Source organism: Archocentrus centrarchus, chromosome 20 (genome assembly GCF_007364275.1).
Source record: "Archocentrus centrarchus isolate MPI-CPG fArcCen1 chromosome 20, fArcCen1, whole genome shotgun sequence".
In the NCBI taxonomy this organism is placed as follows: domain Eukaryota; kingdom Metazoa; phylum Chordata; class Actinopteri; order Cichliformes; family Cichlidae; genus Archocentrus; species Archocentrus centrarchus.
In genome coordinates, this window is record NC_044365.1 from 31,939,164 (window position 1) to 31,964,811 (window position 25,648).

The following is a 25,648-nucleotide window of genomic DNA, read 5'->3' on the forward strand; positions in this document are numbered from 1 at the left end:
AGCTGTTTTTCCCACAAAGATTTATTTACATTTTGAATAATAGAAGACGCAGAATGATCTACGAGTGGTTTCTTATTGCTGTGAGCCGTTAATGTGCCGACTGATGTCCGAATTTTTTGATGCTGGATCCTGAAATCTTAAATGTTCTCAGGCTCAGTACGGCTGCTACTCCGTTTACATTGTTGGGAAAGTGCACCGAATGACCTTTTAACGGGTAACAATCATACATTACCCACAATCACTGATCCTGATGATGTCATTTTTTTAATAGTAAGGAAGTGACGTGTGTAATAAAGTCAGGCGTGGATGGGAACGCTCAGACTGCTGAGGATAATCAGATTTTAAAGATTTCTCAAGTTTCAGAGGAACTTAATTATAGTTTTCTGCACATTTTCAGTCACATCTCAAAAACAGTCTGTTATTGGTTAATTTGGAGCAATGACTCCTCCAAATGTGAACGACCACAGGCAGCAGGGGTCCTGTAGTCGGTACAGGCAGTATTAGCAGGCTATAGCTGCACTATTTTTTCACAGCTTTTAACTGTGATCTATATCCTAAAGTTGCAATTATCATAACCTATAATATAAATTACATCAAAGTCCTGCTGCAAGTTTCCCAAATATAACTAGACTATTTTAAAGTAGTGATAAAACAGATACAAATGTTAGCCTACAAACTGTGAGACCCAATATTAATTTATTTTCAGTAAAGTGCAGCAGTTGTTTTATTCTGACAGCAAAGTCGTTAAAAAAAAACCTTGTTTCATTACATGCTTTTATTTTGAAAGTGTTGCGTAATCGGCCTGTATGGAAGGACTGTCTCCACGTTCTCATTGAAGTATATAAATATTTGCATTTTAACGCCTTCAAATATTGCCAACGTTTACTGAAGGTGGTGTCGGGGCTTCCGGGTCGATCGACCTGACGAGCACGGGACGTGACGTCACGCAGGTGTCCGTCTCGGAGCGGAGAGGAGAAGTGATTGAGAAAAAGCCGAACTGTTGGAGTTTGCGGTGATTTAGGCTGAGTTTAGACTTCATGAAGCGCTGCTTGGATATTTGCTGACCTGTTTTACCTTCAAATGACGGAGTCTGCAGGTAAGGAGACTTCACCTGTTCATTCAAATAAAAACACTGATTTACGTCCTGAAAGTTTCAGGAGGAACTATCTCAACTTTGAATTCTTACATGAGCCTGAAATTAAAGCAACATTTGATCCTTTGAACGGCTTTAATTTTACTGCAGGATTGTTTTTAAAATGCTAAAGTTGTAGGTGGTTCAACAGCTCCTGTAATAGATGCAAGGTAACTAATTACCAAAAGGTTAATATTTAATCTCCATACTCTGTCGACTTGAGGCCATTTGGGACCTTTTCATGGGCAGTATAACAATAACACTGTGTTACAAAGCTATGTGAAGCTGGGTCATATAATAAATACACTCGTGAAAACAGCCCTGTGCTCAGCACAGATGTGTTGCATGAAATCTGGCTGCACAGGAGCTGAGACACAGTTTCTGTCTTAATTATTTGTTTTATAGAAAGTATTTAGACTCAAAGTCTTATTCTTGTTTAAGTTCTAGTGCAAAAGTTTCAGCATCAAATTAAAGTCATATAAATAAAAGCAGCTGTTATGCAGAGCTGCTGAAAACCTACTGAACAGGTTCATATTTAAGCACAGGTGGAGCTGAATATGAGCACAGCTGCATTCATAAACACTGGAAAATACACCTGCACTATGCTGCATACTTTCATTAGCCCAGCTCCAGCTTTGTTTGATTCTTGGACTCTATCAGAGTAGCTTTGCATGACTGACAGCTCAAAATCATCTTTCTATACAGGGCTTTGCTGGAGCATCCCACTGAAACACGATATACATGACAGCAAATAAGGAAACACAGAGTAGGTCTCCTTTAAGCATAAAACAATAAATACCTCATTAATTAAACATTTATAACATGGTAAATATGCACATAGGACTCAAAATGTCTTGAATTATAAAAAACTCCACCATAGTTACCCTTAATTTTTAATGATGGCATCTGAAGTATATTTACAATATTGTAAGAGGAGGTTTAGTATTGTTCTTGAGACATGAACCATAACACCCACCATAACACTTATAGTTTACCCCGTCCAGCCTCCATCATGAAAAAACACAAAGTCTACAGTAAATACTTACACTGAAATTTCCTCTTTAAAATCTGTGTGAAATGATCTCAAAGATCAAATATGAATGTTTAAGACACTAAATTCTCCTCTGCTTCTCATTGATCAGATGGTCAGCGGGGGCGGGACGGCAGCGGCAGCAGGTGGAGAGGTTCCCCTCTCGATGCCATCATGAATCAGATCCGCAGGAAGCGCACGGCCTCAGACAGGAAGCCGTTGGGCCGCTTCCTGTCGTGGACCTCGGACAGGCCGGGCATCCCGGAGGACGGAGAGTCGGAGATGAAAGAGGACAGAGGACCGAGCTCAGGTTTTTATCATTACAAAGCAGCACGAGGTTTTCTTTTTATGGCAGCTGATTTCCAGGTTACACTGAGGACCCCAAAAAGTAAAACCACTAAACCTAAAAGACACTAAAAAAAATCAGACAAAACAACAGCAGAAAGACACAATAACTGCAAAGACGCTTAAAATAACACTTAAGTAGGTTCAGAAAACAAGCAGAGAGGAAACTTTACTGAGCATAAAACAACACAATCTTCTTGCATATTCCTGTATATTTCCGACTGACAGTATTTCCAACTATATCTCTGCTTGTGTGACTATAATGTAAAAAGCGCTACTGGAACTTTAATTTCCCTCCCGGAACCCTCCCAAAGGGATTAATAAATTTAATCTAATTTAATCTAATCTAATCTAACAATCAGAAAGAGATGCTGAACAGGTGCAAACCAACAACAGAAACACAAAGATGAGATACAAAACAGCAACAATAACTGCAAATAGACTCAAAATCACACGCTATAAGAGACAAAAACAGGCAAAAATACAGCACAAAGATGACTTTAAGACACACAATAACTGCAAAGAGAACCAAGCTGACAATATGGAAGAGACGAAATATGAAAACAGAGGAAACACGTCCTCTAAGATACACAAAAACCAGCAAAAGAATCAGAATCAGAAGGTTTTTATTGCCATATGGGTGAACAGGTTCACAGCATTAGGAAATTGCTGCGGTACTTCGTGCTTACATAAAAAACAATAAGTATAAGAACTATAAGACAATGTTACAAATATACAAATTACAAATATACAGAGATATTAGAACTATAACTATAACACAATATTACAAAATATACAGTGCAGAGAATAATTAAAAGATAAAAGAATGTAAACTATATTCCACTAATATGTACATCAGTGCAATCAGACAGGTGCATAGACATAGGGTCATCAGCGTTTGTGGAGGGTGGTGGTAACAGTCTTAGGGTAATTGTTCATGAGTCCAACAGCAGAGGGGAAGAAACTGTTCTTATGGCGGGAGGTTCTGGTCCGTATGGACCGTAGCCTCCTGCCTGAGGGGAGAGGGTCAAAAAGTCTGTGCCCAGGGTGAGAGTGGTCGGCTGTGATCCGACCTGCACGCCCCAGTGTCCTGGAGGTGTACAGGTCCTGGAGAGATGGGAGGTTACAGCCAATCACCTTCTCAGCAGAGTGCACAACGCGCTGTAGTCTCTGTTTGTCCCTAGTGGTGGCTCCAGCGTACCACACAGTGATGGAGGAGGTGAGGATGGACTCAATGATGGCAGTATAGAACTGCACCATGGTCCTTACTGGCAAGTTGAATTTCTTCAGCTGCCGCAGGAAGTACATCCTCTGCTGGGCCTTTTTGATGACAGAGGTGATGGTGGGCTCCCACTTGAGGTCCTGGGTGATGGTAGTTCCCAGGAAGCGAAAAGAGTCCACTATGGTGATGGGGGTGCCAGTCAGGATGATGGAGGGTAGAGGGGCTGTGTGCTTCCTAAAGTCCACTATAATCTCCACTGTCTTCTGGGCGTTCAGCACCAGGTTATTGTGGCTGCACCAGGACACCAGACGTTTGACCTCCATCCTGTAGGCCGACTCGTCCCCATCTGAGATGAGTCCGATGAGAGTCATGTCGTCTGCAAACTTAATAAGCTTGACAGACTGGTGGTCAGAGGTGCAGCAGTTGGTATACAGGGAGAAGAGCAGAGGAGAGAGGACACAGCCCTGAGGAGTGCCAGTGCTGATGGTCCGGGAGTCCAAGACATTCTTCCCCAGCCTCACGTGCTGCTTCCTGTTCATCAGGAAGTCAATGATCCACCTGCAGATGGGATCTGGCACGTTCATCTGGGACAGCTTGTCTTGGAGGAGATCAGGGAGGATGGTGTTGAAGGCAGAGCTGAAGTCCACAAACAGGATCCTGGCGTAGGTTCCCTGGGAGTCCAGATGCTGTAGGATGAAGTGCAGAGCCAGGTTGATGGCATCGTCCACAGACCTGTTGGCTCTGTAGGCAAACTGCAGGGGGTCCAGAAGGGGGGCTGTGAGGGACTTGAGGTGGGACAGCACCAGACGCTCAAATGACTTCATGACCACAGAGGTCAGTGCCACAGGTCTGTAGTCATTTAGTCCAGTGATCCTTGGCTTCTTGGGGACAGGAACAATGGTAGCGGTTTTAAAGCAGACAGGCACGTGGCAAGCCTCCAGTGAGGAGTTGAAGATGTTCGTGAACAATGGGGCAAGCTCGTTAGCACAGTGTCTCAGTGTGGCAGGTGAGACACCATCTGGACCTGGAGCTTTGACGCTCCTGAACTGCTTTAGCACCTGGTCTTCCTGAATACAAAAGACTGTGGGGGGGGGGGAGGAGGGGGACTCTGGGGTAGAAGTCCTTGATGATGTGGGCTTCTCTGAGGTGTGGGGAGTGGGGGAGGTTGGGGGGTGAATATTTGTGCTGACTGTATTGTAGCTGGGACTGGTGGAGGTGTGAAGGCTGCTGAACTGACCATCAAAACGACAATAGAACTCGTTCAGTCTATTTGCAGTTTGTAGGTCGTCTGTGGAGTGGGGGGTTTTAGGCTTGTAGTTGGTAATCTGCCTAAAACTTTTCCATACAGAGGCCGCGTCGTTGTCTGAAAGGACACAAAATGGTCCCTGAGATACAAAATAAGAGCAAAAATGAATAAAAGGACGATGATCACGGAGCTGCAGAAAGAGAAAAAGAGGCTGACATTATAAAAACAGGTCCACAGAATCAGTCCTGTGGGTGTGTGTCGTGTGTTTCAGGCTTTGCAGCGTCGGTGGAGAGCCAGCTGGACGTCGGCTGGGGTCGAGTGTGCGTTTTCCTGCAGAGACTCGGGAAGAAAGCCGACAGCCGGAGCCTCAGTCTGGCTCACTGTGATCTGACAGCTACAGACCTGCTGGAGCTCGGTACAAAAACACACACACACCAGCCACACAGCAAGCAGTCAGCCTCAATCAAAGAGGCCACGCCCATAAAATAAAGCCTAAATAAAGTGTCAGTCAAGTAGGTCAAAAAAATATTCACCTGCATTGTTGTTATAAAGGAGGAAACCGTCCATAGAGACCAAAATATTTATTTCTGCTGTAAATTTTTAACATGGAAGTCTGTGGGGACTGACTCGCTTTTGGAGCCTCTACTGGACATTAGAGGAACTGCAGCTTTTGTCCCAAGAACCACTTTTAAAGCCTCCTCAGAGTACAGGCATGTGTTGGCACATTAATGTTGTATGTTTTACTTTTGTCTTGGTTGTAGATTGCAGGTGTCAGCAGCTCATTTAAGCACCAGCACACAGGTAGACAGATGTTACTGACACCTTCTCTCCTCAGCCACGTTGCTGCAGTTCCTCCCCCAGGTTGAAGAGATGGATGTCTCCTGGAACGAGCTGATTGGAGGATGCCTGGCGGCGCTGACGACTCATCTGCGACACGTCGCCGGGGTGAGGACGCTGAGGCTCTGCAGCTGCAGGCTGAATGCCGACGACATCGCCGCTCTTGGTGGGGACACGCTGCACTTCACTGATTCACTCTTTATGCAATCAAGCATCCGAGCCAGTTTTATTGATTTTCTGCTTCACCTTAACTTAAATAAGTGACTACAGCTCCCATGAGGCTTTGCTGAATGATTCAAACTCGTGTAATCTCTATTTGACGATGTGTGTCGTCTGATTTTTACCTGTTTTCTGTGTCTTGTGCAGGCGAATCTCTCGACTGCATCTCTGCTTTGGAAATCCTCGATTTGTCCTGGAACAGCGGCGTCGGTGGCGGTGCGCTGCATGGCCTGCTGGGTAAACTTCACCCATCGCTGAGGGAGCTCCACTTGGTGGCCTGTCGGCTCAATGTGGCGGATGCTACAGCGCTGGGTACTAACCTATAAGGCAATCCTGTTCTGGTCATTCCAGCTCCATAATTTTATTCTTGGACTCTAGTAGAATAACTTTACATGATTCACAGCTTAAAATAATCCTTATGTATCTTATACATACAGTATAAGATACTTCAGTGCTCTGAAACTGTGTTTAGAGCAGCCTGAAGCCTCACAGGGATTACTTGTACATGCACTGACCTCGTTATTAGAAACACTGCCCAAGTTTAATATGAATATCTATCATTGGTTATTAAATGACAGAACAGGAAATGAGGAACAGCTGAATAGATCCATTTTATAGTGTTTTCTCCTCATGTTGCCGTCTCCTCATTGATGAACTTGTCCCTGCATGTGTGATGTTTTCCTCTCTGTAAATCTCTCAGGAGGAATGGTGGCTGCTCTCCCCAGACTCTGCGTGCTGGACGTCTCTTGTAACGATGAGCTCACGCAGGAAGTGGACAGCGGCGGCTTCAGAGAGTTGGCCGCCTCCCTCTCTCACGCCACTTCCCTCACCTCGCTTCGATTGCAGGCCTGCGGTCTGACAGCAGACAGCCTTGATGCGCTCGGTACAAACATTTATTTTTGCATCTTTTAATTTATGTTTAAGAGTCGTATGCAGTTCTACGCCCTCCTCTCCTGCAGGTGGGTCCCTCCGTTACCTCCCCTCTATGCGAGAGTTGGACCTGTCCTGTAACAAACTGCTAGCTGGTGGCCTTAGCCACCTCACCTTTCACCTGTCTCACGTCACACACCTGGAGTGTCTCGACCTGCACCTGTGCTGCCTCACGCGGGGTGACCTGGAGGCCCTGAGTGAGTTGGTGTGACTCTCACGCTGCACTCTGATCATGTGCACGCTGCAGCAGTCACATTGTCTCATTGTTTCCAGTCCAGGTGCTGCCCTCTCTCACGGCCCTGATGGAGCTCAACGTGTCATCCAACAAGGAGGCGGGAGGCGTGGTCCACCTGCTGGTCTCTGCCCTCCCTCTGATGCAAATGAGGCGACTGCCACTCAACAGCTGCTACCTGAGCAACGAGTCCTTCACTGCTCTGGGTAACACACACACACACACACACACACACACACACACACACACACACACAAGCAAACGTAGGAAGAATTGCCAACTTCAGGATGTGAGACTGCAGCTTACCTGCAGTTTGATACATTGAAATATGAAGCTGCAGATCTCACTAATGTAAATATTTTCATTTTTTTTCTTTTGAGTCTCCTTCACAATCTGATGCTCTGAATTGGGTTCATTCATCTTTTATTTAGTTAACGGTAGTTTTGGGACAGCAGCACCTTTTGCCTGAATGAAAAACAGAATCTGGATCATTCCCCCGACTGCAGACAAAAATCAGAGGAGCTGGATTAAAAAAAGAGGAAACTACCCAGAGAGACCAAAACAGATCGTTTTCAGGAGGCTGTAAACACGTTCACTTCCTGCTGTAGACTTAGACATTTAAGTCTGTGGGGCCGCTGCACTTCAAATGGCCTTCAGAGGAGCTGCAGTTATTTTTTTAGCATGAGAGGTTTCTGCTGGGCTCATCCAGGTAGTTATGAAAATCTTTTTTTTCAAATATAAGATGAAGCCATAGTGCAGAGCCTTGAGGAAGATTGGCACGTCTGAAATCATGGAAAAGTGAAAATGTGATGCTGAGGATGATGCAGCAGTGTGTGTGTGTGTGTGTGTGTGTGTGTGTGTGTGTTCAGCCCTGGCAGTGCCCTATCTGCACAGTGTGGATGTGTCCTGGTGTAAAGCAGTTGGTGGTCGCTTGGCGCTGCTGCTGGACGCTCTGCAGCCGTCAGTCATCACTGAGCTCCGCCTCAGCAGCTGCGAGCTCACCACTGATGATGTGCAACATCTGGGTAACACACAGACACACCGACATCACACATTTTTTTGGTCTGTAGTGGATCATTAACCTAATTTTTGTCACCTCTTGTGGACATTTATTAAAACATGCATGCATAAGCAAAGCTTTAAGGAGATTCATATTTCTCTCATGGCAGAAAATGTGAAGGTAACAGACATGAAGAGATCAATAATCGGTCCTCCATTTTTCTCTGAGCAGCTGCCGTGTGCAGGCGCGGCTGTCTCTCCTCTCTCCGAGCTCTGGACCTGTCCTACAACAGCTCGGTTGGAGACGCCGGTTGGTGCGCTCTGTTTGCAGCGGGAGGTCTCGGCTCACTGGAGGACGTGGACGTCAGCCTGCGACCTTCGGCCTCCGCTCCCTGCTCGGCCTGGCTGCCCGCCCTGCTCAGGGCTCTGCCTCAAACGCCGGCGCTGGCTCGGCTGGCGATGCAGAGGTGGACGGCCGGCTCTCAGGAGAGACAGCAGCTGAGCTACTGCCTGAGGAAGAGGAGCGTCCTGCTGGAGTGGGATCCAGTGTCCAATCAGGAGAGCCCAGAAGAGTCTCAGCCTGAGGAGTAGGGACTGGAAATCCTGGACGTAGCTAATCTGATGTCATGTGCAGCTAATGAAGGACATCAATTCAAAAATCATTACAGATTTCAACAGAAAAATATTTAGATTTCATGTAAATTTGTCAGATGTTTCTAGATGTTTATAACTTTATCTTCATTTATTCTTGAGCGTTTTTAGAGCCTTTAGTTCTTGTTATGATTTAGAGATTAATTTGTTCCCTCAGTGTTTCCTGTTTTTAAGTTTTATCTCTCTCTCCTGTCTCATCATCTTTAATTATCTTGTTCCCCTTCCGTTTCCAGCCCTGATTGCCCGTCTGTGCTTAAATAGTGGTGTTTTCCCCTCAGTGTTGGTTATCCCTGTCTACCTGCCTGTTTATGAAGGACACTGGATTTAATTTCATAGACAACGGCCTAAATAAAAAGTCACCTTTTGTTACATTTGCCTGTGAGTCTGTTTTTGGAGCCAATTCAAGCTGCACCAAGGAAAAATTTTTACTAAGTCTGGCAGTTATTTTCTTTGATGATTAACAGTTTGTTTTGTATATAAAATAGTTATTTTTGACTGAACACAACTGTAGTGCCAATCTAACCATCACGAATGCCACTCGAGGAAACCCAAACACATTTTCGATGTGCTGTGGTGTAAAAACTCAGACATAGAAAATACTTCCAACACTTTATTTTACATTGTTTCCAATTTTCAAAACAATTATCCAACACAAACCTTTTTTTTTTTTTTTTTCCACTTTTGATAACTTACCACTACATTTATGATATAACAATGAAGAGCAGCTGATCAAATTTTGCTGCTTTTTAATTGGACAGTTCGGTTACGAGCAGAAAAGTTGAGACTAAGAGCTCTACATTACTGTAATGGAGGATTTTGAGAGTCCGGCCTCCATAAATCTCCACCTCATTGTAGTGAGGAAGTCAGTGTGTCCTAGTGATCCCAGGAACTTCGTAACTGGGGGCAATTTGCCCTTGGCAGGATCTCCCAAAGAAAACTGGTCCTGGGTGAGGGGTCAGAAGACAGAAAACCCCTACGAGCTACACCAATTATAAATAGTCTGGCTCAATGTATAGGCAACTCTGGGACCAGCTTCCTGGAGAGGGTCTGGACTTTGTTCCACTCTGGAGTGGCCTCCATGGAGTAGCAATGGGCAGGAGTGGGTATACTTGTATCCCTGTGCCTTTGGATCGGGGAACGGGTCCTGACTCTCGTCTGTGCACGAGTGCTGGAAGAAAGGTTTGTAGTACCCGGGCTTCATGGAGTTCCTCAGTGGGGAGTCTGAGTCCTACTGAGTGACTTCAAAGACTGACCTAAACCCAAGTGTTATCAGACTTCTGTGCCAATCAGTTTGTCCATAATGAATACCGTGGCAGCAGGACACCCCAGGTCGTAGATCATCATCAGATATGCAGCTGCATTTCTTGGACACAGGTGAAAAGAGAAGCTGAAGGTGGTTGGTACCCATCATCACTAATCTCCAAATCAGATGGCGGACACCAAACGTGAATAGAATAGAATGCCTTTATTGTCATTATACAGGATGTACAATGAGATTGGAGGGCTACTCCTGTTCAGTGCCATGCAATAGGAAGGAAGCCATCAGGCTGAAGCGTTATCAGGCTGAAGCGTTATCAGGCTGAAGCGTTATCAGGCTGAAGCGTTATCAGGCTAGCTTGTGGGACTGCAGGTCTGGCAGTAAACAAATGTCAGCAGAGTCTAGAGACGAGATGGGAAATTTGGCCGTCCCTGGGGGTGAGGTCAGTGAAGTAAGTAAACAACTCTTCTGTGGCGAGGACCCTGGGTTAGAAAACATTCACCCTGAGTTCTTCAGGCCCTGGATGTTCTGGGACTGCAGCACTGTATGTAGGCCTGGGGCGCCATCTCTAGACTCGGGTAATGGTTCACCTTTTTCATAGGAAGGGGAGTGGAGGGTGTTCTCCAGCTTCAAGGGGATCACACTCCCCAGCCTCCCTGGGAAGGTCTATGGCAGGGCACTGGAGACGAGAATCTGAGAGTTCAATCTTGGATTAATTCCTCTGTTTTTAAAGTACTTTGCAGGCTGAAGGTTTTTCTACAATGATCATGGAGCAATGCTTACTCAAAAGATTCCCTTATGAGCAAAAGACTTTCAGCACTGATCACAGCTAAAAGTCTTCCATGTGGATGAACTGATGTCTTTTTAAATGACCCATTTGAGTGAAAGACTTTCCGCACTGCTCGCAGCTGAAAGGTTTAACTCCAGTGTGGATGCGCTGATGTGTTTTTAGGTTACAAAGGAGAGTAAAAGACTTCCCACACTGATCACAGCTGAACGGTTTAACTCCAGTGTGGATGAGTCGATGTCTATTTAACATATTATTCCGAGTAAAAGACTTCCCACACTGATCACAGCTGAATGGTTTAACTCCAGCGTGGTCGTACTGATGTATTTTTAAGTCACTAATGTCCTTAAAAGACTGTCCACACTCACCACAGATATATGGTTTAACCTCACTGTGGGTTAACTGATGTCTTTTTAAGTGACTGAGGGCTATATAAGCGTTTCCACACTGGCCACAGTTGAACGGTCTCACTCCAGTGTGTATGCGCCGATGTGTTTTTAAGTGACAAATCCGAGTAAATGACTTCCCACACTGATCACAGCTGAACGGTTTGACACCAGTGTGGATGAGCTGATGTGTTTTTAAGTTACTATGGTAAGCAAAAGCCTTTCCACACTGGTTGCAGCTGTACGGTTTAACTCCAGTGTGGATGAGATGATGTGTTTTTAAGTGACTCCTCTGAGTAAAAGACCTTCCACACAGCGTACAGCTAAAGGGTCTATCCCCACTGTGGATGAGCTTGTGTGATTTTAAGTGACTCATCTGAGTAAAAGACTTTCCACACTGGTCACAGCTAATCCGTCCGTCCCCACCGTGGACGTGTTGGCGTCTTCTGGGCCGTCTCCCGGTGTTAAATGTCTTCCCACAGGGGTCATCGCTCTGTAGTTTCTCTGTCTTTGGGTGACCTTTGTCAGTGTCAGAGAGCTGAGGCTCTGGTTCACTTTTTACAGTTTCCTCCTGTAGTGATAAAGAACCAAAGCAATGAGACGCAGTTATGGAACCAGAGGAACACTTTAAGAAGCCTTTAAATCCAATTTAATCTAAATCTGAAGTTAAAAGATCAACAGTGTGTAGATGTGACAGCATGTGTGTAAGACTATGGTTGGAAAAATGGACCATTAAAGTTCTATCAGTATCCATCTTCTGTGTGTTTACTCCCACATTTTAAGTAACCTTATGTTAAATGAAAAAGCTGATAGCTAAATAATTGTCATTTCATAATTATGTAATCAATAGTTGATGACTAATTGACTAATTGACAAAATAGTTGCAGCCGTAGTGGACAAATAAACATTTTATGGATAAGAATAACTTCACTGATCCCAGAGGGACATTCATATGTCTGGCAGAGCTCATCTGCTACTGATGGGTTTTTTGTGCCATAAAGATGCTATAAAGTGGGTGATCAGAGGTTTGAAAAAGCTCCAGTCTCTGTTTCTGTGTAAACAGGTGAAAACACTACTTTTTGAAATCGGGGGCACTGGCACATGCGCACTATGGTTGCAACTCCGACATCCACACCGCAAACTTGTGGATCGACACGGGAACGACAGCGTTTTTAGCGCCTTGTGTTTCTGTGTAAATGCAGAACGTTTTGAAACTGAAAACGGTAAAATGACAGTTTTCACTGGATGGTTCTCGTGTAAACGGGGCCACAGTTGTTCAGGATGGTTCTGATGGTTTCAGTGAGTGTTTCTTCACCCCCTCTCCCAGCGTGTCCAGTCTGGCACCAGTTACAGAGCCAGCTTTCCTCACTACAGTGTCCAGTCTCCTTGTGTCTGTGTTTCTGTTGCAATTGGTATGAAGTTCAGGTAAAGAGCATCTTGGGCTTTTCCCCAGCTGAATGGATTTAAATACAATCTGTTTATCTGTGACGTTACACGGCTGCTGACATACGGCGTCAGAAAACTACGAGTGTTTCAAGGAACGCGCGTCGCCTGCTCAAAGGCTCGTCAGAAAACACATCCATGTATATGGCATCAGTTAATATTTAAATACAGTAATAATCAAACACAGTAAAACATGTATTAGGAAAAGCTTTTTTTTTTTTAAACAGAGCAATATAAGGTGTTACAGACCTGCTTTACATGGATCTCTAACGGAGAAAACATTTTATTCCTGAGCTGCTCCTTCAGACTCTTCTCCCGATCACCTGTGACACCAAACATAATAAATAATAAAGAAAATTAGTTGAGAAAGGAGTTGTTACCATGTTGTCAGTCTCAGAAACCAGTGATTAATAATTAATAACTACAATCAAAGTTACCTATCAGTCAGTCAGGTTACAAAAATCCTGACTGTCTGCTTCCCAGTCATTCATGACCATCCCAAAGTTGAATCGTTTATGGGGGGTGGGGGGGTTATGCCTTTGCAGATGGGTTTTAGAATAGAATAGAATAGAATAGAATGCCTCTATTGTGATTATACAGAGCCACTCCTGTTCAGTGCCATGCTGTAGAAAGTCACACTTCTCTCTGAACGTGTTACTTTTTGACTTTTCAAAAGCAAAAACGACACTAAAAACGTTCTCTTGTAAACAGGACCTAATTCTAACAGCCAAACCGTTACAGTGATCGCAGTAACAACGAAACTGATGAAGTAAAACAAACATTTACATATGCAGGCTTTTCTACACTATCCTGTACCCAGCTGGTTACCAGTTTATTGGTAGAGTTGGGTTCAGTCGGCTGGATCCAAGTTAGGAGGCCTTGCAGTTCAGGCCCAAAGAAAGACTTGGAACTTCTCATATCCAGCAGGTCTTTGAGACACTGCAGTTAGAAGGTCAGTGTGTTTATTTGCAGAGCACTCGGTTCAGAGGACAGCCCGGAGCAGGTCTCAGCCTCTGTGGCCGGAGGTGAGAAGGGAACGAGGAGGAGAACAATGCACAGCTGAGGTTTGGTTGAATCTGGAGTGAGACGGGAGCTGGTAAACCAAGGGTCAGGTTACACATGACAGGAGTGGCTGCCACCTCAGAGGGTAATGACTGTTTTGTGGTTTGTGTCCATTTGCACAGGAATTTGCTGACAGGGGTTTTCAACCTATGCAGAAGCGCTCCCACGCAGTCCTCCAAACCCCACCAGTGCTCAGTGTGGATGACCTGTGCGTGGGTCAAACGCTGACTGTTTGGGAAGCTGACAGGAACAGTGATGGGAGCACAGACGGTGGCTGCAGCAGAAACTTGTCATTGTTTTTAACACTTGGTTTTTCTTCAGCTCTTTATATGTTATAACTTCACTCTTCTACAGGCATTGGTAACAAAGGCCTCCTTAAGAAGGTGAGAGCACTTAAAGGGGAACTGAAGACATCAGTCAGGGAGCAAAACTACAGGAGGAAGCTGGAGCTGAAAAAACTCTAAAATGGCATGAAGACCATCAGTGAAGACCCACAGCTGTTTAGTAACAGCTGGCCTGCTGCAGACCTCCGTCCTCTTTAATGTTGGTGTCCTGATAAAAAACAACATATGCTACTGACCTAATGATTAGCTGCAAATAATAAAAATAGAGACAGTGATTAGGAAGCGCACAGTATCTGATAGTTTTTAACTCTGAATTAACTAAGATTTCCGGGCTGAGCCCCCTCCTCGGTGCACCCCTGATTAGAGTGATGCGGGACATTTTCTGCAGGGAAATCATCGAGCTGCTTCCCTCCGCTTGTTTTCCGTCGGAGCAGAAAACACGGGAACGGCCCTCCCGGAAAACCGGAACAGCTTTCAGGCGACAACGAGCCAGAGTACTCAAAGTCCTTCTAAGTTTAGCTCGGCGGTTACCTTTAGAGGAGTCCGGGCCACAAACCGAGAGAAACTGAAGAAGCTGCAACTTTAAACTCTTCGAAACCCGCGACACCAGCGGAGCAGCTGCTGCTCTCCTCCGGATGAACGGCTCCTTCTTTGGATTGATGAGCGGTGGCTCCGTCCGTTCAGAGCCGCGTTATCGCCACCTGCTGGTCTGGAGGTTCTCCTCTGCGTGAACGCCTTTAAAAAGTAATGCCTGTGCCCCCAGGTGCCCAGGTAGAGCTACTACATCAAACCGGCAACACCACCAACAACGTGGAGTTTCCACTCAGAGGAGCTGGTTCAGTCTGAAATCAGTCACTCCATGATGACCTACAGAGTGAGTTCACCCTTTTGGTAGTGCTGTGTGACTCACTTAAAGTGAACTACAATGTCTCACCAGAAGTAGTGAGAGTACAGCATCAGAAGACCGCACTGGTTTGGCATTGTGCATTCAGAGATGCTCTTCTGCATACCTCGGTTGTAACAAGTGGTTATCTGACCTGTTTGAACAGTCTGGCCATTCTCCTCTGACATCAATGGGAGCGGTGGTTTTTTCCAGAGATCAGCCGTTCGCTGCATATTTTCTTTATAAACCCCTTGAAGGCGACCCACACCAGGTCCACGCCTGCACCGAGGGGTGGAGAGATGGTTGTGTGGGAAAATCCCACCTGGCACCAGCAACCATGCCATGCTCGAAGGCATGTAAATTACCTTTCTTGCCCAATAAGACACCCTGCATTTCAAAAATCTAAATACACTTCTGTGTGTTTGTGTTGCTTTTCATTTTTGATAAATGGCCACTACATTTATGATACAACACCGAGGAGCTGCCGACACAGGTTTGCTGCTTTTTACTGGACAGTTTGATCAAAAAATGAACACAAAAGAAATGAAGAAACAATTTGGTAGCAGGAGGGTTTTTATTTTGGGCCATTATTCAGTGGGGGAGATGCAGAGTTCATGAGCTGAGATGCTCTGACAGGTGGACAGCAAACACACCTCATGGAGAAACCACACACTACAGCAACAATACAACTCTCACACCTCCCACCTCCCATTCAAAAAAGACAAGTGAATTATATTTAAACAGAACTAAGCATTGCTAACACAAATCTTTCACAGTTAACACTTTTTCCCTCTAATATCTAACGGTTCCTCCTGGTTTCTAATGTTTCATTAGTTCAGTATTTAAAGTCGTTTCCCCACATGTTCTGATACATCATGCACCCAACAACACAATAAAAACTGATCTAACAGACCGACACAGCAGCACTGAAGAGTCCAACGTCATCATCAAGTTTGCTGACGACACTGCTGTTGTGGGACTAATCTCTCACAATGAGGAGACAGCCTACAGGAGAGAGGTCTCCCGCCTGGAGAACTGGTGCCAGGAGAACCACCTCCTGCTCAACGTCAGCAAAACGAAGGAACTGATCGTGGACTTCAGCAGGAAGCAGCAGAGGGACTACCATCCACTTGTCATCAGTGGTGCTGAGGTGGAAAGAGTGGACACTTTCACCTGGGAGTGACCATCTCACAGGACCTGTCCTGGACTCATCACATAAACATCACTGTGAAGAAGGCCAGACAGCGTCTCTACCTCCTCAGGCGGCTGAGAGACTTCAAGCTCCCACTCAAGGTGCTCAGGAACTTTTACACCTGCACCATCGAGAGCATCATGCGTGGGAGCATCACCACCTGGATGGGAAACTGCACCAAGCAGGACTTCATGGCCCTAAAAAGGGTGGTTCGTTCAGCTGAACGGACCATCAGAACCACCCTCCCCAACCTGCAGGACATTTACACCAAGCAGTGCAGGCTGAGGGCCATGAAGATCCTAAAACAGCCCAGCCACCCCGGACACTCTCTCTTCTCCCTGCTCCCATCAGGCCGGCGTTACCGCTGCCTGAGGACTAAGACTGAAAGGTTGAAGAAGAGTTTTTACCCACAAGCCATCCGTCTGCTCAACTCTGAGCCCTAACTGGACCATTATTGCACAATGTAAATATTATAATTTATAAAAGTGTGTATAGTGTATAGTATATAGAGTATAGTGTATAGTGTGAATTACTTTTTTTTTTTTTTATTCTTCTTATTTATATGTGTGTGTATATATGGTTGCAGGTACAAAATACATTTCACTGTGCATTGTACTGTGTATAACTGTGCATGTGACAAATAAACACTATCTTAATCTTAATCTTAATCACTGAACAAAGCATTAAAGCTGAGCTTTGTCAAGCCCGATCTCAACTTTCCCAACTTTAACAAAGCCTCCAGGAGAGGCTGTGCTCAGCTGCTCCAAGCTTATCCCTGTGACTGGATGGACTCTGTCAGATTTAAAGTCAGAGTAATGTCCAGATGTTCTGCTGAATCCATCCGAGCAGCACTCGCTGCGTCCAGTGTGTACCCAGCGGTGTGTTTTCAGAGCACTCTGCAGGCTGAAGGTTTCTCCACAGAGGTCACAGGGGTACTGCTTAATCTCAGAGTGGCTTTTTTGATGGTTCAGTAATTTTCCCTTGTAGGTAAAAGACTTTCCACACTGACCACAGTTGAACGGTCTCACTCCGGTGTGGATTTGCCGATGTGCTTTTAAGTTACAAATCTTGGCAAATGACTTTCCACACTGATCACAGCTGAACGGTTTGACACCAGTGTGGATGAGATGATGTGTTTTTAAGTGACTCCTCTGAGTAAAAGACCTTCCACACAGCGTACAGCTAAAGGGTTTCTCCCCACTGTGGATGAGCTTGTGTGATTTTAAGTGACTCATCTGAGTAAAAGACTTTCCACACTGGTCACAGCTAATCCGTCCGTCCCCACCGTGGACGTGTTGGCGTCTTCTGGGCCGTCTCCCGGTGTTAAATGTCTTCCCACAGGGGTCATCGCTCTGTAGTTTCTCTGTCTTTGGGTGACCTTTGTCAGTGTCAGAGAGCTGAGGCTCTGGTTCACTTTTTACAGTTTCCTCCTGTAGTGATAAAGAACCAAAGCAGTGAGACGCAGTTATGGAACCAGAGGAACACTTTAAGAAGCCTTTAAATCCAATTTAATCTAAATCTGAAGTTAAAAGATCAACAGTGTGTAGATGTGACAGCATGTGTGTAAGACTATGGTTGGAAAAATGGACCATTAAAGTTCTATCAGCAGTAAACCGAAGTATCCATCTTCTGTGTGTTTACTCCCACATTTTAAGTAACCTTATGTTAAATGAAAAAGCTGATAGCTAAATAATTGTCATTTCATAATTATGTAATCAATAGTTGATGACTAATTGACTAATTGACAAAATAGTTGCAGCCGTAGTGGACAAATAAACATTTTATGGATAAGAATAACTTCACTGATCCCAGAGGGACATTCATATGTCTGGCAGAGCTCATCTGCTACTGATGGGTTTTTTGTGCCATAAAGATGCTATAAAGTGGGTGATCAGAGGTTTGAAAAAGCTCCAGTCTCTGTTTCTGTGTAAACAGGTGAAAACACTACTTTTTGAAATCGGGGGCACTGGCACATGCGCACTATGGTTGCAACTCCGACATCCACACCGCAAACTTGTGGATCGACACGGGAACGACAGCGTTTTTAGCGCCTTGTGTTTCTGTGTAAATGCAGAACGTTTTGAAACTGAAAACGGTAAAATGACAGTTTTCACTGGATGGTTCTCGTGTAAACGGGGCCACAGTTGTTCAGGATGGTTCTGATGGTTTCAGTGAGTGTTTCTTCACCCCCTCTCCCAGCGTGTCCAGTCTGGCACCAGTTACAGAGCCAGCTTTCCTCACTACAGTGTCCAGTTAATATTTAAATACAGTAATAATCAAACACAGTAAAACATGCATTAGGGAAAGCTTTTTTTTTTTTTAAACAGAGCAATATAAGGTGTTACAGACCTGCTTTACATGGATCTCTAACGGAGAAAACATTTTATTCCTGAGCTGCTCCTTCAGACTCTTCTCCCGATCACCTGTGACACCAAACATAATAAATAATAAAGAAAATTAGTTGAGAAAGAAGTTGTTACCATTTTGGTCTGCTTCTCAGTCATTCATGACCATCCCAAAGTTGAATCGTTTATGGGGAGGGGGGGGGTCTGCACAGAGACAAGAAAAACTATAGATCACAAAATCGACCTGCGACCTAGGGTATCCTGGTATCCTGGTGCCACGGCTCGTGCTCAGATCGTGGCAGATTGTTCCTCCCAGTCACGGCCCTTCACGTCACTGCCGATGAAGTCCCGGTAGGACGACTCTTTTTCACTTAAACTTCGCCTCGCTTTTTTTTTTAAATTTAAACTTTGATTTGTTTGCTAAGTTCGTCTCTCCGGCCTCTCCATCAGACTCCATTCTTTCAGTTTCTCTAGTTTCTCCTTGGCGGTGCAAACTTGATGCGCACGGTGGACACGCACCAGCCGGCGCGCACGCTTCTGAATCCGACGGTAATTTCGAGCACGCAGTTTTTTTTTCCTTCTAACTTAAAAACATTTTCACTAATATTACTGAAGGAGGCTCATTGTTCTAAGGAGCTAATTTCCATCACAGTAGAAGGAACTGAAGAAAGAACATGAAGGAAATAAAGGTTAACTAGCTAACTCTAAGCTTACCTTCAGAGGAGTCCAGGCCGCAAACTGAACTCCGTGAAGAAGCTGGAACACTTTAAACTCCTCCCAGACTGTATGAAGCGCTCCTCCACACGAGCAGCTCCTTCTTCAGCAGGGGGGTAATGAGTGCCTGCTGTGTGGTGCATGTAGCTTTCTGCCATGGTCTGACAGAAGGTCCCCCCCCCCCCCACCATCACAGGCACACTCAGAATTTCTTTTAAATTTTTATTTGAAAAAACATGGAAGAAACTGAAATATTACACAGCTTCTGCTTACCTTCATCTTTGCTTGTTTCTCCTCTTCTTCTTTTCTCTTTTTCCTAAACTGCGCACCTGATGGCTTTGACCTTTTCTTTTCCATCTGCCGTAATACACACTGAAGCAGCATAGGTTATCACCACCGCCCATCCCCAGGGTTGTCAGATCTGACTGACAGTTAACAGCCCAACACAACAAAACCTCCATTGAAACTCATGTTAATAGCACCAGGTGTGATATATATATTTAAATATACACAGCTTTGGCTGAGCTGTTAAAATTTTGGCTGCTTTTAACCATATTTGGTAGGTTTTTAGGAAGTTTTTATTGTAAAATTATATATCTATATAATTTTATAATTATGTAGATATATCTATATAATTTTCCAGCCCAATGTGTTCACAAGCTGTCCAATCTGGCAACACTGCACCATCCACCAACATTTGTCCGAACCATCTAGATTCGTATTTGTTATTTTTTTCATCAGGATTCGGGTTCACACAAATACTGTGAATTAATGACCATATTTACAGTATTATAAATGAAATATGCTTTGTGTTCTATCAGTTGTTTGCGTCTAATTTCATTCTATACAGAACCCCGCAAGGGACATGGGGAAAAAAAAATGAGAGGAGAAAAAAAAAAAAAAGGCAGTTTTGCGAGATCTCGCAAAACTGCCTCCCCCCCCCCTCATGTTTTTTTTGTTCCCCATGTCCCTTGCGGGGTTCCGTAAAAAGCTCAGCAACCGAGACGAGAGGATCCCCCGCCTGCCCCTCTCCTTCTGTTACAACCTGTCAGACCGTGGCAGAAAGCTACATGCACCACACAGCAGGCAGAGGGCGCTCATTACCCCACAAGTGGAGTAGTGTGGTAGGCGCTGCTGCGGAGGGGGGCGGTCATGCCGCCTTAGATGAAAAGCCGCCACTGCCCCCCAAAATAATAAATATGATTATATTAATAATTGTTTTTGGTGTTCAGTCAGTGGGAGAGCAGCACCGTAATGTCAGAGCAGGAGTGAAGACTACAGCCTGCCTCCAGAGTCAAAATTTGAGAGTAGTCATGATGCACCTGTTTTGCTGCTCGCTCCTTTGGTTAATGCGTTTAATGTAACGTAGATCATAGCTGAGGTATGCAGGTGGGTAAAAACTGTGACCTCGGACACAGATTTCCCCTCGTTTCCATCCTTCCTGACTGGCTGCAGGGCGCTGACACTGAACCTCAGAACCTGATGCTGACTTCATGATATTCAAGTTCACCTTCATGGCAGATCTGCACTGAGTCAGCAGCCTGGCATCATCTAAGCAGCACTTTGACTTAGACGTTTCCTCTGAATGCAGAGATTATTTAATGGTGACACATTGAGTAAGCTGGTCCATCTTCTTCCAGTTTGGAAGTTATTGATATATAATATTGGAAATTACTTCTTAAAATCATGTTTGTGATGAACTATCACAATAATTCCCCAAACTTAAATCTTTAAATAAACATTTATTGGACATATTTTCATCATTTTGCAGGTTTTTTTCTTCCACTCTGTTGCACTTCTGCACAGTTACTTTGGATTGTTCTTCGATGTGCGGTTAAAGGGTGGCATCAGTCTTTGCAGGCACATCTGTGCCATCACAATCAGTGCTGTAAACATGTTTCCTCAAACTCTGGAAGACCTCAGCGAGGAACACGTGACCGTCCACCTCGTACGGGGTGACGTCCGTCTGCTCCTGACGCAGGCGGCCGCTGGATATCAGCTCCCTGAAGTCCTGAAGCAGGGAGGGAACGCACATCTGTTAGCGAGGTGATGGGATGCAGAGAGCAACCTGAAGGTGTTACCTGGCACACAGGCTCCTCCAGGTAGTTTCCCCAGATGTAGATGTGAGTTAGACTCGTGTTTGCTTTCACAGCCTGAGCCAAAGACAGCAGCCCCTCGGCTGCGATGCTGTTTCTGCACACAGACAGCCTGCACAGAGTGCAGGTCAAGATTAACGGATTAAAAAAGGATGAAGCTCAAAGTGTTTACATTACAAACCGTTCTCTAACGTTTGCTGCTGTCAGTGATACTTCCACCTCTTCAGCTCGCTAAATTTGTGCCAAATAAATGAAAAACTGGATCATGACTCTAGGCCTCTCATAATCATACTGTCCAGAATATTGGACCCTTTCATCTATTTAGACACACAAAAGATATTTGAAGCTGTCTCTACAAATCATTAAAACAGGGTTCTGATCATGAAAGAAATTAAAATATCTTTAACATTTGCAAAATCACGACTCTTTCTCTGCTACACAACAATAAAATCTAGTAAAACTCCACAACTTCCCTTCAGAAATTGTAATAATGTGGCCACTTCTTCTTCTCTGGTGACCCAACAGTCATTAAAATAAAAATCTGTCAAAGAAAATAATATCCACTTCAACGTCTCTGAGCCCCTAAAGTGAAAAACATCTGTCAAAGATGTTCGACTAATTTAAGGCAGTGGACGATCACACAAACAAGTTTGCAGGGCTGATGTAGGACTCACTCTTTCAGGCTGCAGCCCGGCCAGGAGATGGCTTCGCTCAGGTGTGCCGCTCCATCATCCTCAATCCGATTGGATGACAGATCTACAATCTCCAGGACCCTGTTCTGCTTCAGCATCGAGGCGAGATGACGCGCGCCGTCTCGGGTCACACGGTTGCTGCAGAAATCCAAGAAAGGCAGATAGAGAGTCTGAAGGGGATGAAACGGGCTCTCTGCCGGCTGCTCGGCTCGTTTCCGATCCTACCAGCGCAGGTCCAGGTAGCGCAGGCCGCGGTTCCGCCTCAGGCCTTCGGTGAGCCGCTCCATCCCGGTGTCGGTCATCCCCATCTTCCCCAGGTGGAGCTCCACCAGGGTGCTGTTCACTGCCAACATCGCCGAGCAGTGCACCGCCCACTCCTCCTGAGACACAAAGAGGCGGGTTAGATCGGTCCGCCTCCCGCCGGGTCCATCCGGACTCAGTGTTACTGCACAGACAGTGTGAGTCTGTACCTGGTGGCTGAAGAGCAGCGGCCGGCTGATATCGACAGAACGAAGAGCCTCGTTTCTCCTCAGCGCGCTGATGAGCGCCATCACGCTGACGGTGTCCTGCAGGGAAGAGGAAAACTCTGAGCAGCTGCAGGACGTCAGCGTGAAAGCCTTTTAAAAACTGAACTCTGTTTACCAGGTCGCAGTCGGCCAGCTGCAGCTCCTGTAGCGTGCTGTTCTCCTGCAGCATGCCGGCCACTTCCATACCTCCTCCCCTCCCGATCTTATTACCCGACAGCCTGAGAGAGAGCAGGCTGCTGTTACCCTGCAGGGGGGGGGGGGGGGGGGGGGGGGGGGGGGGTCATTACTTTATAGACATTAATAATGTTAGAGCCCCATTAAAAGGAAATCAAATACAACTGCAAATGTGTTCCAGTGGGGCCGGTGACTTTCTGCAGGAGATGAAGTATTTCAAGATCTGGAGAAGATCGGAGCACAAGTTGAACATTCCCGACCTCACCTATGAGCACGAACTGTGCACAGTGACAGAAAGAACAAGAAAGGAGCTTCCTCTGAAGGGTCTATGAGCTCAGCCTCAGAGGGAGAGTGAGGAGGCACAGACATGATCCAGAAGATGGTGCAGAAGCACTCAGACTTCACTGCTACACTTTAATTACTGCAGTTAGAGCTCAGTTTGATGAATCAGGGTTAAGCACAGAATTACTAAGATTAGGAGAAAATACTGGGTTAGGGTCAAGACGCAGAGTCTCTGGGATTAAAGGGTTAGGCACCAAATTCCTGAGGTTAGAGTGAAACAGTTTATATGAGAAGATATTAAGTATTAAACCTGCAGGCTGCTGGCGAGGACCCGAGCTCCGGCCGCCTGAATGTCGTTAAACATCAGGTCCAAACAGCGCAGGGATGAACGTCCCTCCTGCTCAGTGAAAAAACATGAAACATTTAACTTCCAGAAAATGTTTTATTTTAACATCATATTTAAATTTGCTCCCTACCTGTAAGAGCTCAGCGAGGTGCTCTGCTCCTCCATCTGTTATGCTGTTGTACCTCAGATCGAGACCTGCTCACACACACGAACACTTAAAGACAGCTGAAGACGTCCCCGAAGCTCACCTGAAGCAGGTGTTGTGCCAAAAAGTGATCGTCTGCCAAAAAGTGAGTGCCAGAAAGTGATTGCCCATATTTAAACTGTTGTAAATGACTTGCTGACCTATCATCTGTGAAAAATATGTCAAACATTTCTCTCGTGAATGATATCAAGTCATTTTGAGTGAGAAACAACATTTCTGTCACAAGGTAGAAGCTGCAATCAGTTTTTGGCAGCGACTTTTATATATTCTTTATTTATCAGGGTAAAAACTGTGATTGGTCAGATTTTAAAGAGAAATCTGTCCAAGAGGGCAGCAGAAATCAGAACAAATATAACATTACACTCTATAAAGATATTTTAAGTGACCAAGGAGGACTGGATTTATTATAATGTACGTGCAATAATGCAGAGTTATAAACAAAAACAGGTCATTTCTTCATTTTATATTTAAGCCCTTCATAAATCCTGGTGACTACACTCTATTCACCAATATCAGCAAAGACATTACACATAAAAGCACATAGAAACATCGAAAATCACTTTCTGGCAGACGATCACTTTTTGGCACAACACCCTCACCTGTCACACACTCGCTGTTCTGGAGACATTTACAGAGAGCGAGGACGTCATCATCACCGAGTCTCTGAACCTGCCGCGGCCTCGTGTTTCCTGGAAGTTTCAAGGTGAAATTCCTGCCACACCAACAGGTTTTCCACATCCACAGTCACACATTCAGATGTTTGCAGGAAATACTTAAATTAATCTGAATACATTTAACGCATCAGTGATGAGCCACAAGAATAGATCTCTAAACTCATTAATTTGTATTAAAATAATTCTTTTAGAAAGTTGACACAGATCAGAGGTCATTTTAACGGAGTAACTGTCAGCACTACATGTTTGTGAGCAAAGATTATGTTTATACTGAGTGTGCTTATTGCTCCATAATACCTCTTGGTGGGGTCAGTGCTTATAAAAATGAAGAAAAACTGCAAATTGATTTAATTTACTGTGTGTGAATAAGTGGTGTTAACTTATTAATGCTCCACGTGATTTAAATATTTACCCTGTTTCCGGCGTCTCCTCTAAGGGTCGTGAAATGTCCGGGTTTACTTTAACCTGTCGCTCCGCGCACACAGCTCCATAAAGCTCCGCGAGGCTCCGAGGGGCGGCCATCATTAGGCTGCAGCCACAACACTGTTTGAGTTGCTACGGCAACAGGAGGGACGGCAGCCCGCGAGGGCCCGAAGAGGAGCCGGAGGGACGAAGCGCGCAGGTGTCTCAGGGACCAATGAAATTAAAGTACGTCAGAGGGTTTGTGAGGGTAAAAAAGTAGTGAAAGAATAAAGAGGCTAAGAGGGGGAAAAGTGCCGTAAAAATTTGTAAATTTAATACAAAAAAAAATGTAATTCAAACCACTTAAAGTCAGGAGGACAAGTACGAGAAATCATGTGGCACATTTACACAAAACAAACAGATTTATGTAGAAAAAATCCTGAAAATCTAAAACTGTGGTTCCCAAAGTCAAGAGTGCTGCGGCCCAGAAAATCTCATGGGGCAGTAAATTCAGGTCAGAGTGATGAGTAATTTCACAAACTAGCCACCTGTTGTTACCAGTTTTATACAAATAAATACAATTGTATAAAATATGTAACTGTGAGTAATGTGAGTAATTTCAAACTGAATTTCTGTTATTACTGCGGCCCCACCTGCATTACCTTCACGGCCCACCAGGGGTCCGCAGCCCACACTTTGGGAACCACTGCTGTGAAATGTTGAAATATTTTTCATTTACATCCTTGACATTTCTGAAAAGTTCGGCGAGAGAATTTAGGACCTAAAACTGAATCACAAACTCACACAAAACGATCTAAATATGTACAAGAATAAAAAAAAAAAAAAATTGTAATATGGAAAAAATAAAAAAAATAGAGAAAAATTGAAACACTTCACCTGAGTTTTACTTTGGGATTTTATATTTAAAGTTTCCTTTAAAAAATGTGTCCTTCATTTTCTTTCTTTTTTGTAAATATATAACAAAAAAAAGAT

The 25,648-nt window shown here is 44.7% G+C and overlaps 3 protein-coding genes across 6 annotated transcripts; 1 reads left to right on the forward strand and 2 right to left on the reverse strand.

Moving 5' to 3' along the window:
• The first annotated feature begins 943 nt into the window (after positions 1 to 943).
• lrrc31 (leucine rich repeat containing 31) lies at positions 944 to 9,206 on the forward strand. 2 transcript variants are annotated; one of them, XM_030756354.1, is made up of 11 exons: positions 947 to 1,096; positions 1,838 to 1,898; positions 2,275 to 2,472; positions 5,247 to 5,390; positions 5,811 to 5,978; positions 6,179 to 6,343; positions 6,732 to 6,914; positions 6,991 to 7,158; positions 7,235 to 7,399; positions 8,063 to 8,218; positions 8,425 to 9,206. In XM_030756354.1, the coding sequence occupies exons 2-11, from the start codon at positions 1,874 to 1,876 to the stop codon at positions 8,781 to 8,783; spliced, it is 1,731 nt and encodes a 576-aa protein (XP_030612214.1). In that variant the 5' UTR covers positions 947 to 1,096; positions 1,838 to 1,873; the 3' UTR covers positions 8,784 to 9,206. The 2 variants fall into 2 exon arrangements, with proteins under 2 accessions (XP_030612215.1, XP_030612214.1); XM_030756355.1 differs by lacking the exon at positions 1,838 to 1,898 and having other exon boundaries at positions 944 to 1,096.
• Positions 9,207 to 9,455: 249 nt separating this feature from the next.
• Positions 9,456 to 14,774, reverse strand: LOC115799298 (zinc finger protein 239-like). Its single transcript, XM_030756384.1, has 3 exons — positions 14,655 to 14,774; positions 12,967 to 13,040; positions 9,456 to 11,845 (listed from the first exon to the last, which is right to left on the reverse strand). Exons 2-3 carry the CDS (start codon positions 12,997 to 12,999, stop codon positions 10,931 to 10,933), a joined length of 948 nt encoding a protein of 315 aa, XP_030612244.1. The 5' UTR covers positions 13,000 to 13,040; positions 14,655 to 14,774; the 3' UTR covers positions 9,456 to 10,930.
• Positions 14,775 to 21,008: 6,234 nt separating this feature from the next.
• lrrc34 (leucine rich repeat containing 34) lies at positions 21,009 to 24,802 on the reverse strand. 3 transcript variants are annotated; one of them, XM_030756370.1, is made up of 10 exons: positions 24,666 to 24,802; positions 24,179 to 24,291; positions 23,505 to 23,569; positions 23,339 to 23,425; positions 22,688 to 22,816; positions 22,516 to 22,611; positions 22,271 to 22,425; positions 22,028 to 22,183; positions 21,339 to 21,465; positions 21,009 to 21,268 (listed from the first exon to the last, which is right to left on the reverse strand). In XM_030756370.1, the coding sequence occupies exons 1-10, from the start codon at positions 24,776 to 24,778 to the stop codon at positions 21,092 to 21,094; spliced, it is 1,218 nt and encodes a 405-aa protein (XP_030612230.1). In that variant the 5' UTR covers positions 24,779 to 24,802; the 3' UTR covers positions 21,009 to 21,091. The 3 variants fall into 3 exon arrangements, with proteins under 3 accessions (XP_030612230.1, XP_030612229.1, XP_030612231.1); XM_030756369.1 differs by having other exon boundaries at positions 24,179 to 24,300; XM_030756371.1 differs by lacking the exon at positions 22,688 to 22,816 and having other exon boundaries at positions 24,179 to 24,300.
• Positions 24,803 to 25,648: the final 846 nt, after the last annotated feature.

What these genes read in the sequence shown, in the direction of transcription:
- lrrc31 (XM_030756354.1), top strand. Translation starts at nt 1,874, where the DNA reads ATGACAGCAAATAAGGAAACACAGA. An exon ending in GGACAGAGGACCGAGCTCAG is followed by an intron (nt 2,473 to 5,246) that starts GTTTTTATCATT and finishes CGTGTGTTTCAG; the next exon opens with GCTTTGCAGCGTCGGTGGAG. An exon ending in GGGTGACCTGGAGGCCCTGA is followed by an intron (nt 7,159 to 7,234) that starts GTGAGTTGGTGT and finishes CATTGTTTCCAG; the next exon opens with TCCAGGTGCTGCCCTCTCTC.
- LOC115799298 (XM_030756384.1), bottom strand. Translation starts at nt 12,999, where the DNA reads ATGTTTTCTCCGTTAGAGATCCATGTAAAGCAG. An exon ending in TAGAGATCCATGTAAAGCAG is followed by an intron (nt 11,846 to 12,966) that starts GTCTGTAACACC and finishes TTATCACTACAG; the next exon opens with GAGGAAACTGTAAAAAGTGA.
- lrrc34 (XM_030756369.1), bottom strand. Translation starts at nt 24,778, where the DNA reads ATGATGGCCGCCCCTCGGAGCCTCGCGGAGCTTTATGGAGCTGTGTGC. An exon ending in GAACAGCGAGTGTGTGACAG is followed by an intron (nt 23,570 to 24,178) that starts GTGAGGGTGTTG and finishes GTGTGTGAGCAG; the next exon opens with GTCTCGATCTGAGGTACAAC. An exon ending in ACCTCGCTGAGCTCTTACAG is followed by an intron (nt 23,426 to 23,504) that starts GTAGGGAGCAAA and finishes TTCACTGAGCAG; the next exon opens with GAGGGACGTTCATCCCTGCG.